The 13098-nt window shown below is 25.6% G+C and overlaps 2 protein-coding genes across 2 annotated transcripts in view; both read left to right on the top strand.

Annotated features, from left to right (window-relative positions):
• Nucleotides 1–13098, top strand: part of LOC109605799 (glycosyltransferase 25 family member) — a 41509-nt gene that overhangs the window by 21785 nt on the left and 6626 nt on the right. Inside the window, exons 5-6 of the mRNA XM_049962756.1 lie at nucleotides 10420–10477; nucleotides 10546–10670. Of these exons, the coding sequence (XP_049818713.1) occupies nucleotides 10420–10477; nucleotides 10546–10670 (183 nt within the window). The remainder of the gene's footprint in view (nucleotides 1–10419; nucleotides 10478–10545; nucleotides 10671–13098) is intronic.
• On the top strand, nucleotides 5291–6523 carry LOC126264500 (uncharacterized). Its single transcript, XM_049962758.1, has one exon. The coding sequence runs from the start codon at nucleotides 5978–5980 to the stop codon at nucleotides 6500–6502; it is 525 nt and encodes a 174-aa protein (XP_049818715.1). The 5' UTR covers nucleotides 5291–5977; the 3' UTR covers nucleotides 6503–6523.

Raw genomic sequence — 13098 nt, 5'->3', positions numbered from 1 at the left:
CATAATTTTTAGTGATTTTTACTCGTTTAAAAACGTCTCAATACAAAAATTAATTATTGAATAATCAATATTTAAGAGATTTCTATAAATTTTATACTTATAGTGGTATAAATTTTCAACAACTGTTCGAATATTATTAAATATTCAATTTTTCTTATCAGGACATACAATTCTTAAACATATATAAAATCTAAAATTGAGAAAGGAGGCGAAGGAATGAATCAGAATCAGCTATGACAAAGTGCATGTTTGATGACAAAGAAGAGGTTGAAGAAGACTTAATTAAATAATTAGCTTTAACATAATTCTTAGTGAGCTTTAGTCATTTAAAAATATTCAAATACACAAATTAACTAATTTTTAATCAATATTTAAGAGATTTCTATAAATTTTCTACTTATAATTGTATAAATTTTCAACAACTGTTCGAATATTATTAAATATTCAATTTTTCTTATCAGGACATCTTAAACATATATAAAATCTAAAATTAAGAAAAAAGGCGAAGGAATGAATCAGAATCAGCTACGACAAAGTGCATGTTTGATGACAAAGAAGAAGTTGAAGAAGACTTAATTAAATAATTAGCTTTTACATAATTCTTAGTGAGTTTTAGTCATTTAAAAATATTCAAATACACAAATTAACTAATTTTTAATCAATATTTAAGAGATTTCTATAAATTTTCTACTTATAATTGTATAAATTTTCAACAACTGTTCGAATATTATTAAATATTCAATTTTTCTTATCAGGACATACAATTCTTAAATATATATATAAAACTAAAATTGGAAGAGGAGGCGAAGGAATGAATCAGAATCAACTATGATAAAGTGCATGTTTGATGACAAGGAAGAGGTTGAAGAAGACTTAATTCAATAATTAGCTTTAACATAATTTTTAGTGATTTTTACTCGTTTAAAAACGTCCCAATACAAAAATTAATTATTGAATAATCAATATTTAAGAGATTTCTATAAATTTTATACTTATAGTGGTATAAATTTTCAACAACTGTTCGAATATTATTAAATATTCAATTTTTCTTATCAGGACATAAAATTCTTAAATATATATATATATATATATATATATATATATATATATATATATATATATATATATATAAAACTAAAATTGGAAGAGGAGGCGAAGGAATGAATCAGAATCAACTATGATAAAGTGCATGTTTGATGACAAGGAAGAGGTTGAAGAAGACTTAATTCAATAATTAGCTTTAACATAATTTTTAGTGATTTTTACTCGTTTAAAAACGTCTCAATACAAAAATTAATTATTGAATAATCAATATTTAAGAGATTTCTATAAATTTTATACTTATAGTGGTATAAATTTTCAACAACTGTTCGAATATTATTAAATATTCAATTTTTCTTATCAGGACATACAATTCTTAAACATATATAAAATCTAAAATTGAGAAAGGAGGCGAAGGAATGAATCAGAATCAGCTATGACAAAGTGCATGTTTGATGACAAAGAAGAGGTTGAAGAAGACTTAATTAAATAATTAGCTTTAACATAATTCTTAGTGAGCTTTAGTCATTTAAAAATATTCAAATACACAAATTAACTAATTTTTAATCAATATTTAAGAGATTTCTATAAATTTTATACTTATAGTGGTATAAATTTTCAACAACTGTTCGAATATTATTAAATATTCAATTTTTCTTATCAGGACATAAAATTCTTAAATATATATATATAAAACTAAAATTGGAAGAGGAGGCGAAGGAATGAATCAGAATCAACTATGATAAAGTGCATGTTTGATGACAAGGAAGAGGTTGAAGAAGACTTAATTCAATAATTAGCTTTAACATAATTTTTAGTGATTTTTACTCGTTTAAAAACGTCTCAATACAAAAATTAATTATTGAATAATCAATATTTAAGAGATTTCTATAAATTTTATACTTATAGTGGTATAAATTTTCAACAACTGTTCGAATATTATTAAATATTCAATTTTTCTTATCAGGACATACAATTCTTAAACATATATAAAATCTAAAATTGAGAAAGGAGGCGAAGGAATGAATCAGAATCAGCTATGACAAAGTGCATGTTTGATGACAAAGAAGAGGTTGAAGAAGACTTAATTAAATAATTAGCTTTAACATAATTCTTAGTGAGCTTTAGTCATTTAAAAATATTCAAATACACAAATTAACTAATTTTTAATCAATATTTAAGAGATTTCTATAAATTTTATACTTATAGTGGTATAAATTTTCAACAACTGTTCGAATATTATTAAATATTCAATTTTTCTTATCAGGACATAAAATTCTTAAATATATATATATAAAACTAAAATTGGAAGAGGAGGCGAAGGAATGAATCAGAATCAACTATGATAAAGTGCATGTTTGATGACAAGGAAGAGGTTGAAGAAGACTTAATTCAATAATTAGCTTTAACATAATTTTTAGTGATTTTTACTCGTTTAAAAACGTCTCAATACAAAAATTAATTATTGAATAATCAATATTTAAGAGATTTCTATAAATTTTATACTTATAGTGGTATAAATTTTCAACAACTGTTCGAATATTATTAAATATTCAATTTTTCTTATTAGGACATGCAATTCTTAAACATATATAAAATGTAAAATTGAGAAAGGAGGCGAAGGAATGAATCAGAATCAGCTATGACAAAGTGCATATTTAATGACAAGGAAGAGGTTGAAGAAGACTTAATAAAATAATTAGCTTTAACATAATTCTTAGTGAGTTTTAGTCATTTAAAAATATTCAAATACACAAATTAACTAATTTTTAATCAATATTTAAGAGATTTCTATAAATTTTCTACTTATAATTGTATAAATTTTCAACAACTGTTCGAATATTATTAAATATTCAATTTTTCTTATCAGGACATACAATTCTTGAACATACATAAAAACTAAAATTGGAAAAGGAGGCGAAGGAATGAATCAGAATCAACTATGACAAAGTGCATGTTTAGTGACAAGGAACAGGTTGAAGAAGACTTAATATATATGACAGCATTATTTTTAATGATTTTAATTCATTTAATAATGTTTCCATATAAAAATTAATTAATGAATAAAAACTATTCATCAGCTTTTATTCAATATTGTTGTAGTTGTTCTGAATACATCTCCTATATTTGTATCCAGATTAAAATACCCGAATTTTAATCTCACCCGATGCATCCTGATATAAACTATTGATTTGAGTTGAGTGATTAATGTCGATTCCGAAGAAAAAACGTCCAAATAACCGACACCACCATCGAATGCATTTTATCATTTCATCGTCATATCGGCTATTTTGAGGTTTTTTTTAGAAATTGGCTTCCGGATTTAAGCTTGCCAACGTTCCAAAAACGTTCGCGATGGCAGAATTGTATAGAAACGGAATCGAAATGTTTCGCCCGTTTGGAAATAATAAATTTCTCTTTTTTGTAGCCAGTAATTCAATAAGAACATAACTTCTGGAGCAAATTTTTAAAGATTCACAATCGGGGACTGTTAATTTACTTTTTGGTGCATTTTTTAAATTATTTTCTTTAGGTCTAATTGAAAATGGATTAATTTTTTTTAACAATTCATAATGGAGGTAATATTTGTTCAAAGTCGAAGTAAATAGTGTTCCTTTTTAACTTTTTTAACACACGAGTGGAAAGCAATTTTCGAGCTCATTCAACGGATAATGCCGGTTTGTCAATAAATTGGCCGTGGTCATATAAAAAGTTTGTTGGCAACTAAGTGCAAAGCCGGCGGCAAAGAGACAAAATGATCGGATTCAATTATGATACGGGTTTCGGACGGCAACTGCATAATGGCATTTTAAGATAATCTCAACGTACACGAAAAAAATTATTTGCTTTACCGTCCTTTGATAGGATTAAAAGATTTTTTATCATCAAAAATCCCACGGTAAATTTTTGCGGCGGAATTTTCGTCATATATAACTGACAATAGAACCAGGTAGGCGAAAAATTAATTAATTTTAACAATAAAATTAAAAGTTCAAAACAGTTTTTTATTGTTTTATTTTTTTTTTCAATGTGAGTGAGGGAAAATTATTTAAAACTTTCTGTCTAACGTTGTACCAATTCAGTTGTTGTGTTTTTTAAATTTAAAATAATTATGGTACACAAAAAAGATTGAATTTTGCTTGAAAAATGTTAATATAAAAAATTATGACATGTACAGTGGTGGCCATTATTACAGTAACTTTATAAAATGTTAAATATTTCAGCCATAACTCTTTTATTTAATGTGAACTGTTAAATTAATATTAATTTACTATGTACAGTATTAAAAAAATTACTATTGTTTACATATATTTTTCTGAATTGAGCTGGACATAAATATAGCAATATAGACCACTACTGTACACATATATATATTTTTCTTTTGTATATTTTCATGTAGTTATTACTGATTTGTAAGGCAGGTTTACTTAATTTTCCTCCTTTTTATATTCCTGAGGTCCATCTCAAAAAACAACAACTAATCCAATTCTTACAGAAGAAAGTAGAGTTATGTTAAATCTTCTCTTTATAAAAATATCTGAAAACTTTAAATATAAGTAGACCTAGCTTTTCACAAACTGTCCTTTTAAAACTGTTGCAGAACTATTATGAATTTGTGGAGCAATTAAATGAAAATAATTGATGTCATTTGAGACTGTTCATTTTTGTTTCAGAAACCACAGAGTTGATAATTATGTATAAAATTTCTTAAAATCTATAATCTGTAGTAATTTATGTAGTTCTTTAATTTATAATCAAACAAGTAATTAAAAAAAATATTACATTGACAATTTTACTGTTACATTGTCTGTTTGTTTGAAAGAAGTGGATCTGAAGTTACAAATGTCCTGTGCATATGATCCTGATTTGTCAACACACTTATTTCTTGAGTGTGATGTAGCCTTTGTTTTTTGATCCCTCGTTTCTGATAACTTTCCGATGGATAAATCAAAATTACCAATAATTTTATGCTCTTGAAATAGTATCCTGTATTTCCTTTGCCCATATTTGTCGTTAATGGGTATTAGAATTATTTCCAATATATGTTTACCATATATTATCCACTTCAAACGACACCCAATGTATTCCTTTTCCACTTGTAAAGCCTTTTAATATCAAAATAAATGTATTTTCTCTCGTCCTAATTAAACAAATTTTATTAAATTCTTTGGGAAATTAATAACACATTAGTATTAATTTTATAAGAAATAAAATGTATTTATTTTATGTCTATTAAATATATAAAAAGTTTTATGTCTATCGAAATATACTACTGAAAATCCGTATGTTAAGTCTCAATTTAAGTTTGTTATAGTAGTGGTTTCCAGAGCAGTTTTATAAAGCCTTCTGGTCGCACATTCATTGTTAAAAGTTTCGCTGCTCTTTATTTCCTACAATTAGATCCATTCCTATGGGAACCTCGTCTTTCATATGACTTTTTTCACATTTTTTAAAATTCATGATCATTGTTTCTTGCTCAACCAATATTTAAACGTGTATTGTACATAAAATGCAAAGTGCATTATTGTTTTATGTCTTTGGGAAGTTCAGTTTATATATACTTCTTTAGATGAGTTTTGATGTATTTCATCAATCATAATGGAAAGTCTATATTACACAACTTTATAAAACTTAAACTTTAATGGTCGACTGTGTGTTAGTTACTGAAGGTATTTTCCTCACATATATTGACAAGAAAATATTAGACAAATGCACAAGAAAATCCCAATATTTTATTAACAAAATCTCGTCCTTTCATAGTTTGTTAAAACTGTCATTTTTATATTATTCAGGCAATTATTATGTCAATCAAACAAAGTAACTATTTGTGTGTGTGTGTGTGTAGTTAATGTTTATAGAAGTTTTTAATTACACAACTGAATATTTTAACTGAATTCACCAATACTTCAAAGTTTAGAAGTGAAGAGAATTAGACATGGAAGTCGACGAAGATGATGGGACCCGTCAAATTTTCAGAAGTCTCCTGAAGTACATTAAAAAAGGCAACTTCAACAAAATTAGCAGTACCAGGGAGTACTTCATCGAGCACTTGGATGAACGTTCCCCCAGATATTACATCACCGACTTTTGGAACATACGGAAGAGAGTTTTGGGGAATGACGTCTTGACAAGAGAGTGTCTGCGCAACGCCATACAGAGGATGACAGAGAAGGATGTGCAAGTTATAGCGAAGCTTTTTGAAAAGTATAACGCCTCTTTGGTGTACTATTTTAGAGACAAAAGTCTGTTGGAATTGAAGTACGACATTTTGAAAAGTATGTTGGAAACGAGGAGTCTGTCTAGTTACTGTTTTATTATACAGAAGTGGTTCTTTATAATGCCCCTGCTGGAGGAACTTGGAAATTTCCTCACTTGGGATAAAGTAATCGAACTTCGGGCTTATTTATTGGATTCTGATAGCTTGTATAAATTGCTTGTGGCTATACTGTATGAAAATTAAATCACATTCCTCATAGTTTAATTATGTAGTTTTATATTTTATATAATTAAAATATAATAAACGTTCTTTCAATAAATATTTCGACAAAATTTAATATCAATTGTGATTGTAACAATTGAATATAAGCGGCACCAATCAGCTCAGTCAATAATATATAATGACTGAATATAATTAACCAACGTAACATCAACAAACATGTATCAGTACTGTGCAACACAATATTGATTGATTCCCTTTCGCCTCACTTGTGTAGAACTGAACAATTCGGTAATTCCCCGACAGTTTGGCATCATACATTGTGTGGTGTTCTCTGAAGCCTCTGATGTCATTGATAAGCTGACATTGTTTACTTGTAATGTCTAATTGGCTGCTTCTGACAATTATATTTAAGGACTTCTTATAATATAAATACAAGTAAAAAAAAATGCTGATGCTACAGAATAGGCGTACTATTTGACTACATCATAAAGAAGTAAATTACTTAAGTTTGAAGAAGGAAAATTTGTATTATATGGTTAATTATGGTTATTTTATATTTATAAAAATAATTTGTGTTGCCCCACGACAAGTTTTATTAAATCAAAGTGAAAATATAATAAATCAATAAAAACAAGTGTTTTTTACCAATTAAATAAAAAATATATTGTAACATGATGTTACAACCTCTTCAAAAATTAAAATAATAACATCCATCAAATATCCAAATATTTATTATCATGTTTTTTTTTTTAATAATTACTTTTTTTTTATTTTATAGAGGAAGTTCTTTATAATACCTTTTTTAAAAATTTTCTTAATAAGACTAATATAATGGAACTATGGCCATATTTATTGGATTCATATAATTTTTATACTTTAAATATCAAAAAACGTAAAAACTTTCTTGACAATCTAATAAATGAAAATTAAATTTTGTTAGTCATAGTTATATATTTGACAAACTATGTGCCATTAATCTTTATTAAAAAAATAATAATATATTCGACAAAATTTAATATTAATTGTATTTGTAACAATTGATAATAAGCGACACCAATCAATCCAGTCAATAATATATAATAACTGAATACAGTTAACTAACGTATTAGCAGTAAACGTGTATCAATAATGTGCAACACAATATTGATTGATCACACGCCTTACTTGAGTAGAACTGTATAATTCGGTAATTCCCGATGGATACACTTCGAGGTGTTCCCTGTAATTGATAATCTGATATTATCCCCTTGGTCTACCTAATTGGCTGGTTCTAACAACTGATTTAAAGGATTTTTTTTTTTATAATGTAAGGTATAAGTAATAATTCATGAACATTTCCTTAAGTTTCTATAATATGCTTAATTATATATTGTATTTGTGATATAATTTCGTATTAAATAAAATTATACATCTTTATAAAATTCAATGATAAAGTTGCATTCATTACAGTTACATAAATCCTCAGAAAAGCTTTTGTATGTTCCATCAAATTGTATGACGTCAATTTGAAATAAAATAGGTTTATGCTTGTTTTATTTTAATACATGATATACGAAATATTTGATTAATAAATGAATGATGACCAAATTGAATTATACTAGTTTTCTATTGTATAAGCAAAGTGAGCAAATAAAGTCGCATTTTTAATTAACTTTTGAAAGTAACTCATTATAAACATTACTTTTTTGATCCTTGGTATTATTAATCCCATTTAAATTTTATTAAAATTACATTTCTTTTCCATTTTAAAAGGACCACATGTTTTTATTTGTATTTTACTATCATAAAATTGTTATAAGACGTAAAATTTTGATAATATAATTTTATCGTTATAAGAATTTAACAGCTTCTTCAGAATGAGTCAGTGGGGTGCAGTTATTCATAATATAAAACTCACTGATTCTTAGGGAACCTTTTATAATAATTATGGTCTAATATACAAGATGTGTCTGAAATAAGTGGGGAACACGTTCAGTAATGAAAAAAATCTAAATATAATTTTTTTCTAAACTTCCTCCTGAAGAAAATACGGCCCCTCACATTTAAATTTCAAAGAATAGACAATAATAACTATCAAATTTTAGTTAATTTTTAATATGATTTATTAAAGGTTGTAGTTTATTCTTCTTAAAACTTTAAAATTATTAACATCCGTATTCAAATTATTCAAAATTCTGTTTAAATATTTCACTGAACTTCTGATATTTTATAAATTATATACGTTAATTAATTTTAATTAATCAGAAGTCGTTTCATTTTTTTCATTAAGAACCTTTTATACAATTTTGGAAATAATACAATTTTGAGAGTATTTTATAGATTAAACATCCAAAAAATTAATGTTATTCAAAATTTTGAATAGACAATAATAATAATCAAATTTTTAATAACAATTATTAAAGGTTGTAGTTAATTCTTCTTACTTTTAGGCTATGGAACAAAATAATTAATATCCTAAGGTGTTTCTAAGAAAATTTGGGACCAGTAATGATGAATTTCTCCTGAAGAAAATACAGTTCCTGAAATATAATTTTCAATAATAGTTTTTTATTTATATTTCCGTAACCTTTGCTTTAATCATGTTTAAATTTGATATGTATTATCCTAAAATATGTACTCACAATAAACATAAATAACTTTTTCCATAATGACACAATGTTGCAGATTCCGAAGGGTGCCCCTCTTTTTGCTTCTCTATTTTCCTCGTCACTGAAAATTTTTTAAAACTATTAAGTTTTTCATATTCTTTACACAATAGTATTCAGTGGCGTAGAAAATAGGACGACAAAAAGAGGAGAACTCAAAGAATTTACGCCTTTGTAAGAAAGTTTATTATATTGAATTGAAGGCACATATTTTAGAATAATGCGTATCAAATTTGTATTATACTTTTTTTAAGAGAAACTTTAGAAAAAAATTTATTAAATTATTAACATCCATATTCAAATTATTGAAAATTCTGTTTAAATCTTTCACTGAATTTCTGATATTTTATAAATTATATACATTAAATCATTTTAATTAATTAGAAGTCGTTTCATTTTTTTCATTAAGAACCTTTTACACAATTTTGGAAATAATACAATTTTGACAGTATTTTAACATCCAAACAAAAATAATGTTCTTCAAAATCTTGAACAGACATTAATAATTATCAAATTTTAGTTATTTTTTAATATGAATTATTAAAGGTTGTAGTTTTTATCCTTCTTATTTTTAGGCTGTGGGACAAAATAATTTAATATGCTAATAAAATAATCTATGAAGTGTTATATGTTAATATAAATAATCTATGAGGGACAAATAATATAATAATCTATAAGGGAAAAATAATAATAATAAGAAAAAACTAAATAATTTTCTAAAGTTTCTTCTGTCGAAAATACAGCCCTTCAAATTTAAATTTAAATAATGGTTTTTTACTCAGTTCATTTGGTCCAATTGTGTTTAAATTTGGTGTATATGATTCTAAAATATAGTTATATAAGTTTTTCATATTCTTTGTACAATTTACAAGAAAAAAGGTCCTCTTGATTAATATTGATTATCACATCAGCTTTTAAGATATTTTAGTTTTAATATTTGAAGAAATTAAACTGAACATTAAATCTGAAATATCTCAAAAACGACTGTGATACTCAAAATTGATTAATTGATTGAATTGATTTTTTCTTCCAAATTGTGCAAATAATATAAAAAGCTTAATAGTTTTTAAATAAATACAGTAGCGTAGAAAATAGGGTGACAAAAAGAGGAAGGAAAGAAAAGAGAATGTGGAAAAAGTTTATACAAAGTTAAATTTGTGTTGCTGTATTTTTATTAGGGGAAGCTAGAAAAAAATATTTGGATTTCCTTTATTATAGGACGTATAATACATTTTATATATGTTATTTATTTTTATGTTATATAAAGTATTAATTCAAAAAAATTAATTCCAGACCGATGACAAAGGGCGAAATAGGCTGCTTCCTGAGCCACTTCCACATTTGGAAAGAGGTAAGATGCAACGTCGACATGCATATATCACAGAAATCGTTAAGCCCATTCGTCTTTGATGTTCGCAGATCATCGACAAAGGTTACGAAACAACGCTCGTGCTGGAGGACGACATCCGTTTCGAGCCGTTCTTTCGGGCCCGCGTGAAAAGTGTAATGGAGGAACTGGCGAAAATTCCTGACTGGGACCTGGTGTAAGTAAAGTTTTAATACTAACGCCTCCTTTGTTCCGCAACGCGTCCGCTAACATGGGTCTGTTAATTTTTTTTCCCATTTCTGTTGTACGTTTCCACTACTTTTCCAGTTTTTTATACCATTAGCACGTAGGTAACATTCCATAAATACATTTCTGGAGTTTAAAAGAATGTTTTCTTTTGTTTTACGGACTGTGTTTAACTATTTCTATTAGTTCAACTGAATAATGTGTAAAGTAAGATTAGTCCGGATTAGTGGTTATGAAAAGCATTTAATTCTGAAGGGCTCATTCTCCTCAGACCTAACTCATCGACTGATTTCAAACTTGGATAACTAGACAATATTGTTTATACACTTCGCATATTCTAATCACCATTAGAAACTTAGATTTGTCTGAGATGATTCAAAAGATTTATTATGTTGTGTATTCGGGACAAAGTTTGGTTCAATACTAAGTATAATAATTGTGATTGAAATTTTACTTATGTTATTTAATATAATACTCTTATTGACTTCTTTGATTTGTTTACAAACTTATCAACTTTACAAATATCCAACTCGAGGCCTGATAAAAGTGGAATTTTAGTGGTATGTGCCTATGACAATTTATTTCAAGTATTTTATTTTTATTTGAATGTTTTTCTTTTTATAAAACACAAGTTCCACAAATAGTGATGGTTAGGTGTTTACAAAACCGTTAAGGTCTAAGAAAATCAAGAATGATAAGATTGTTGTGCCTTATTTAAATACAGATCCTGAAAAAAAGATGAAAAATATTCTAAACTTTTTAAATTGGTCTCTAAGGTTTTAATTCATTTAATATATACGTACAGTGGTGGTTATTATTATAGTAACTTTTTAAAATGTTAAAACTTTTAGCCATAAATTTTTTGTTTAATGTGAACTGTTCAAATAATATTAATTTACTATTGTTGTTTTATACAGTATTATAAAATTTCTTATTCTATGAAATGTTAAAATTTATATTTTTCTGAAATGAATTGGACAAAAATATTTATTATGAAAGATATTTTTATAATAAAAAATAAATATAATAAAAAAATTTCATTTATTAACTCTACCAATAAAATTTTCGTGGATTTACGAATAAAATTTATTTTATTATGTGTCTAAAATAGGTGTAATGAAGAAAATCTAAGTAAATTTTTTTTCTAAACTTCCTCCTGAAGAAAATACGGCCTCTCACATTTTAATTTCAAAGAATAGACAATAGTAACTATCAAATTTTAGTTAATTTTTAATATGATTTATTAAAGGTTGTAGTTTATTCTTCTTAAAACTTTAAAATTATTAACATCCATACTCAAATTATTGAAAATTCTGTTTAAACCTTTCACTGAACTTCTGATGTTTTATAAATTATATACGTTAATTAATTTTAATTAATTAGAAGTCGTTTCATTTTTTTATTAAAAACCTTTTATACAATTTTGGAAATAATTTTGAGAGTATTTTATAGATTAAACATCGAAAAATTTAATGTTCTTCAAAATTTTGAATAGACAATAATAATAATCAAATTTTTAATATGAATTATTAAAGGTTGTAATTTATTCTTCTTACTTTTAAGCTGTGGGACAAAATAATTTAATATACTAATAAAAATAATCTATAAGGTGTTTCTAAGAAGATTTGGGACCAATAATGATGAATTTCTCCTGAAGAAAATTAGTCCCTGAAATATAATTTTCAATAATAGTTTTTTATTTATATTTCCGTAACATTTGCTTCAATCATGTTTAAATTTGATAAGTATTATCCTAAAATATGTACCCACAATAAATATAAATAACTTTTTCCATAATAACAAAGTGTTGTAGATTCTGAGTCCCACTTTTTCTTGCCCTATTTTCCTCATCCCTGAATATTTTTTAGAACTATTAATTTTTTCATATTCTTTACACAATAGTATTCAGTGGCGTAGAAAATAGGGTGACGAAAAGAAAAGAACCCACAGAATCTACGCATTTGTAAGAAACTTTATTACATTGAATAAGATGTTGTGCCTTATTTTTATGCGGATGCTGAAAAAATAAAACTTGTCATTCATTTAATATATACGTACAGTAGTGGTCATTATTATAGTAACTTTTTAAAATCTTAAAATTTTTGGCAAACTTTTTTATTTAATGTGAATTGTTCAAATAATATTAATTTACCATTGTTGTTTTATACAGTATTATAAAATTTCTTATTCTATAAAATGTTATAAAAGTTATATTTTTCTGAATTGAACTGGACAAAAATATGGAAACTTTTGAAAGATATTTTTAATAATAAAAAAAATTCATATATTAACTCTATTAATAACATTTTTGTGGATTTACAAATAAAATCTATTTTCATTGGTAATTTAAGTTAACATTTATGAACGCATAAATATCAAGATTAATTAAAATCGAGGTG

This window comes from Aethina tumida, chromosome 2 (genome assembly GCF_024364675.1).
Source record: "Aethina tumida isolate Nest 87 chromosome 2, icAetTumi1.1, whole genome shotgun sequence".
Taxonomy (NCBI): Eukaryota; Metazoa; Arthropoda; class Insecta; order Coleoptera; family Nitidulidae; genus Aethina; species Aethina tumida.
Note: the sequence above shows the minus strand (reverse complement) of the source record. Positions and strands in the feature narration are given on the sequence as shown.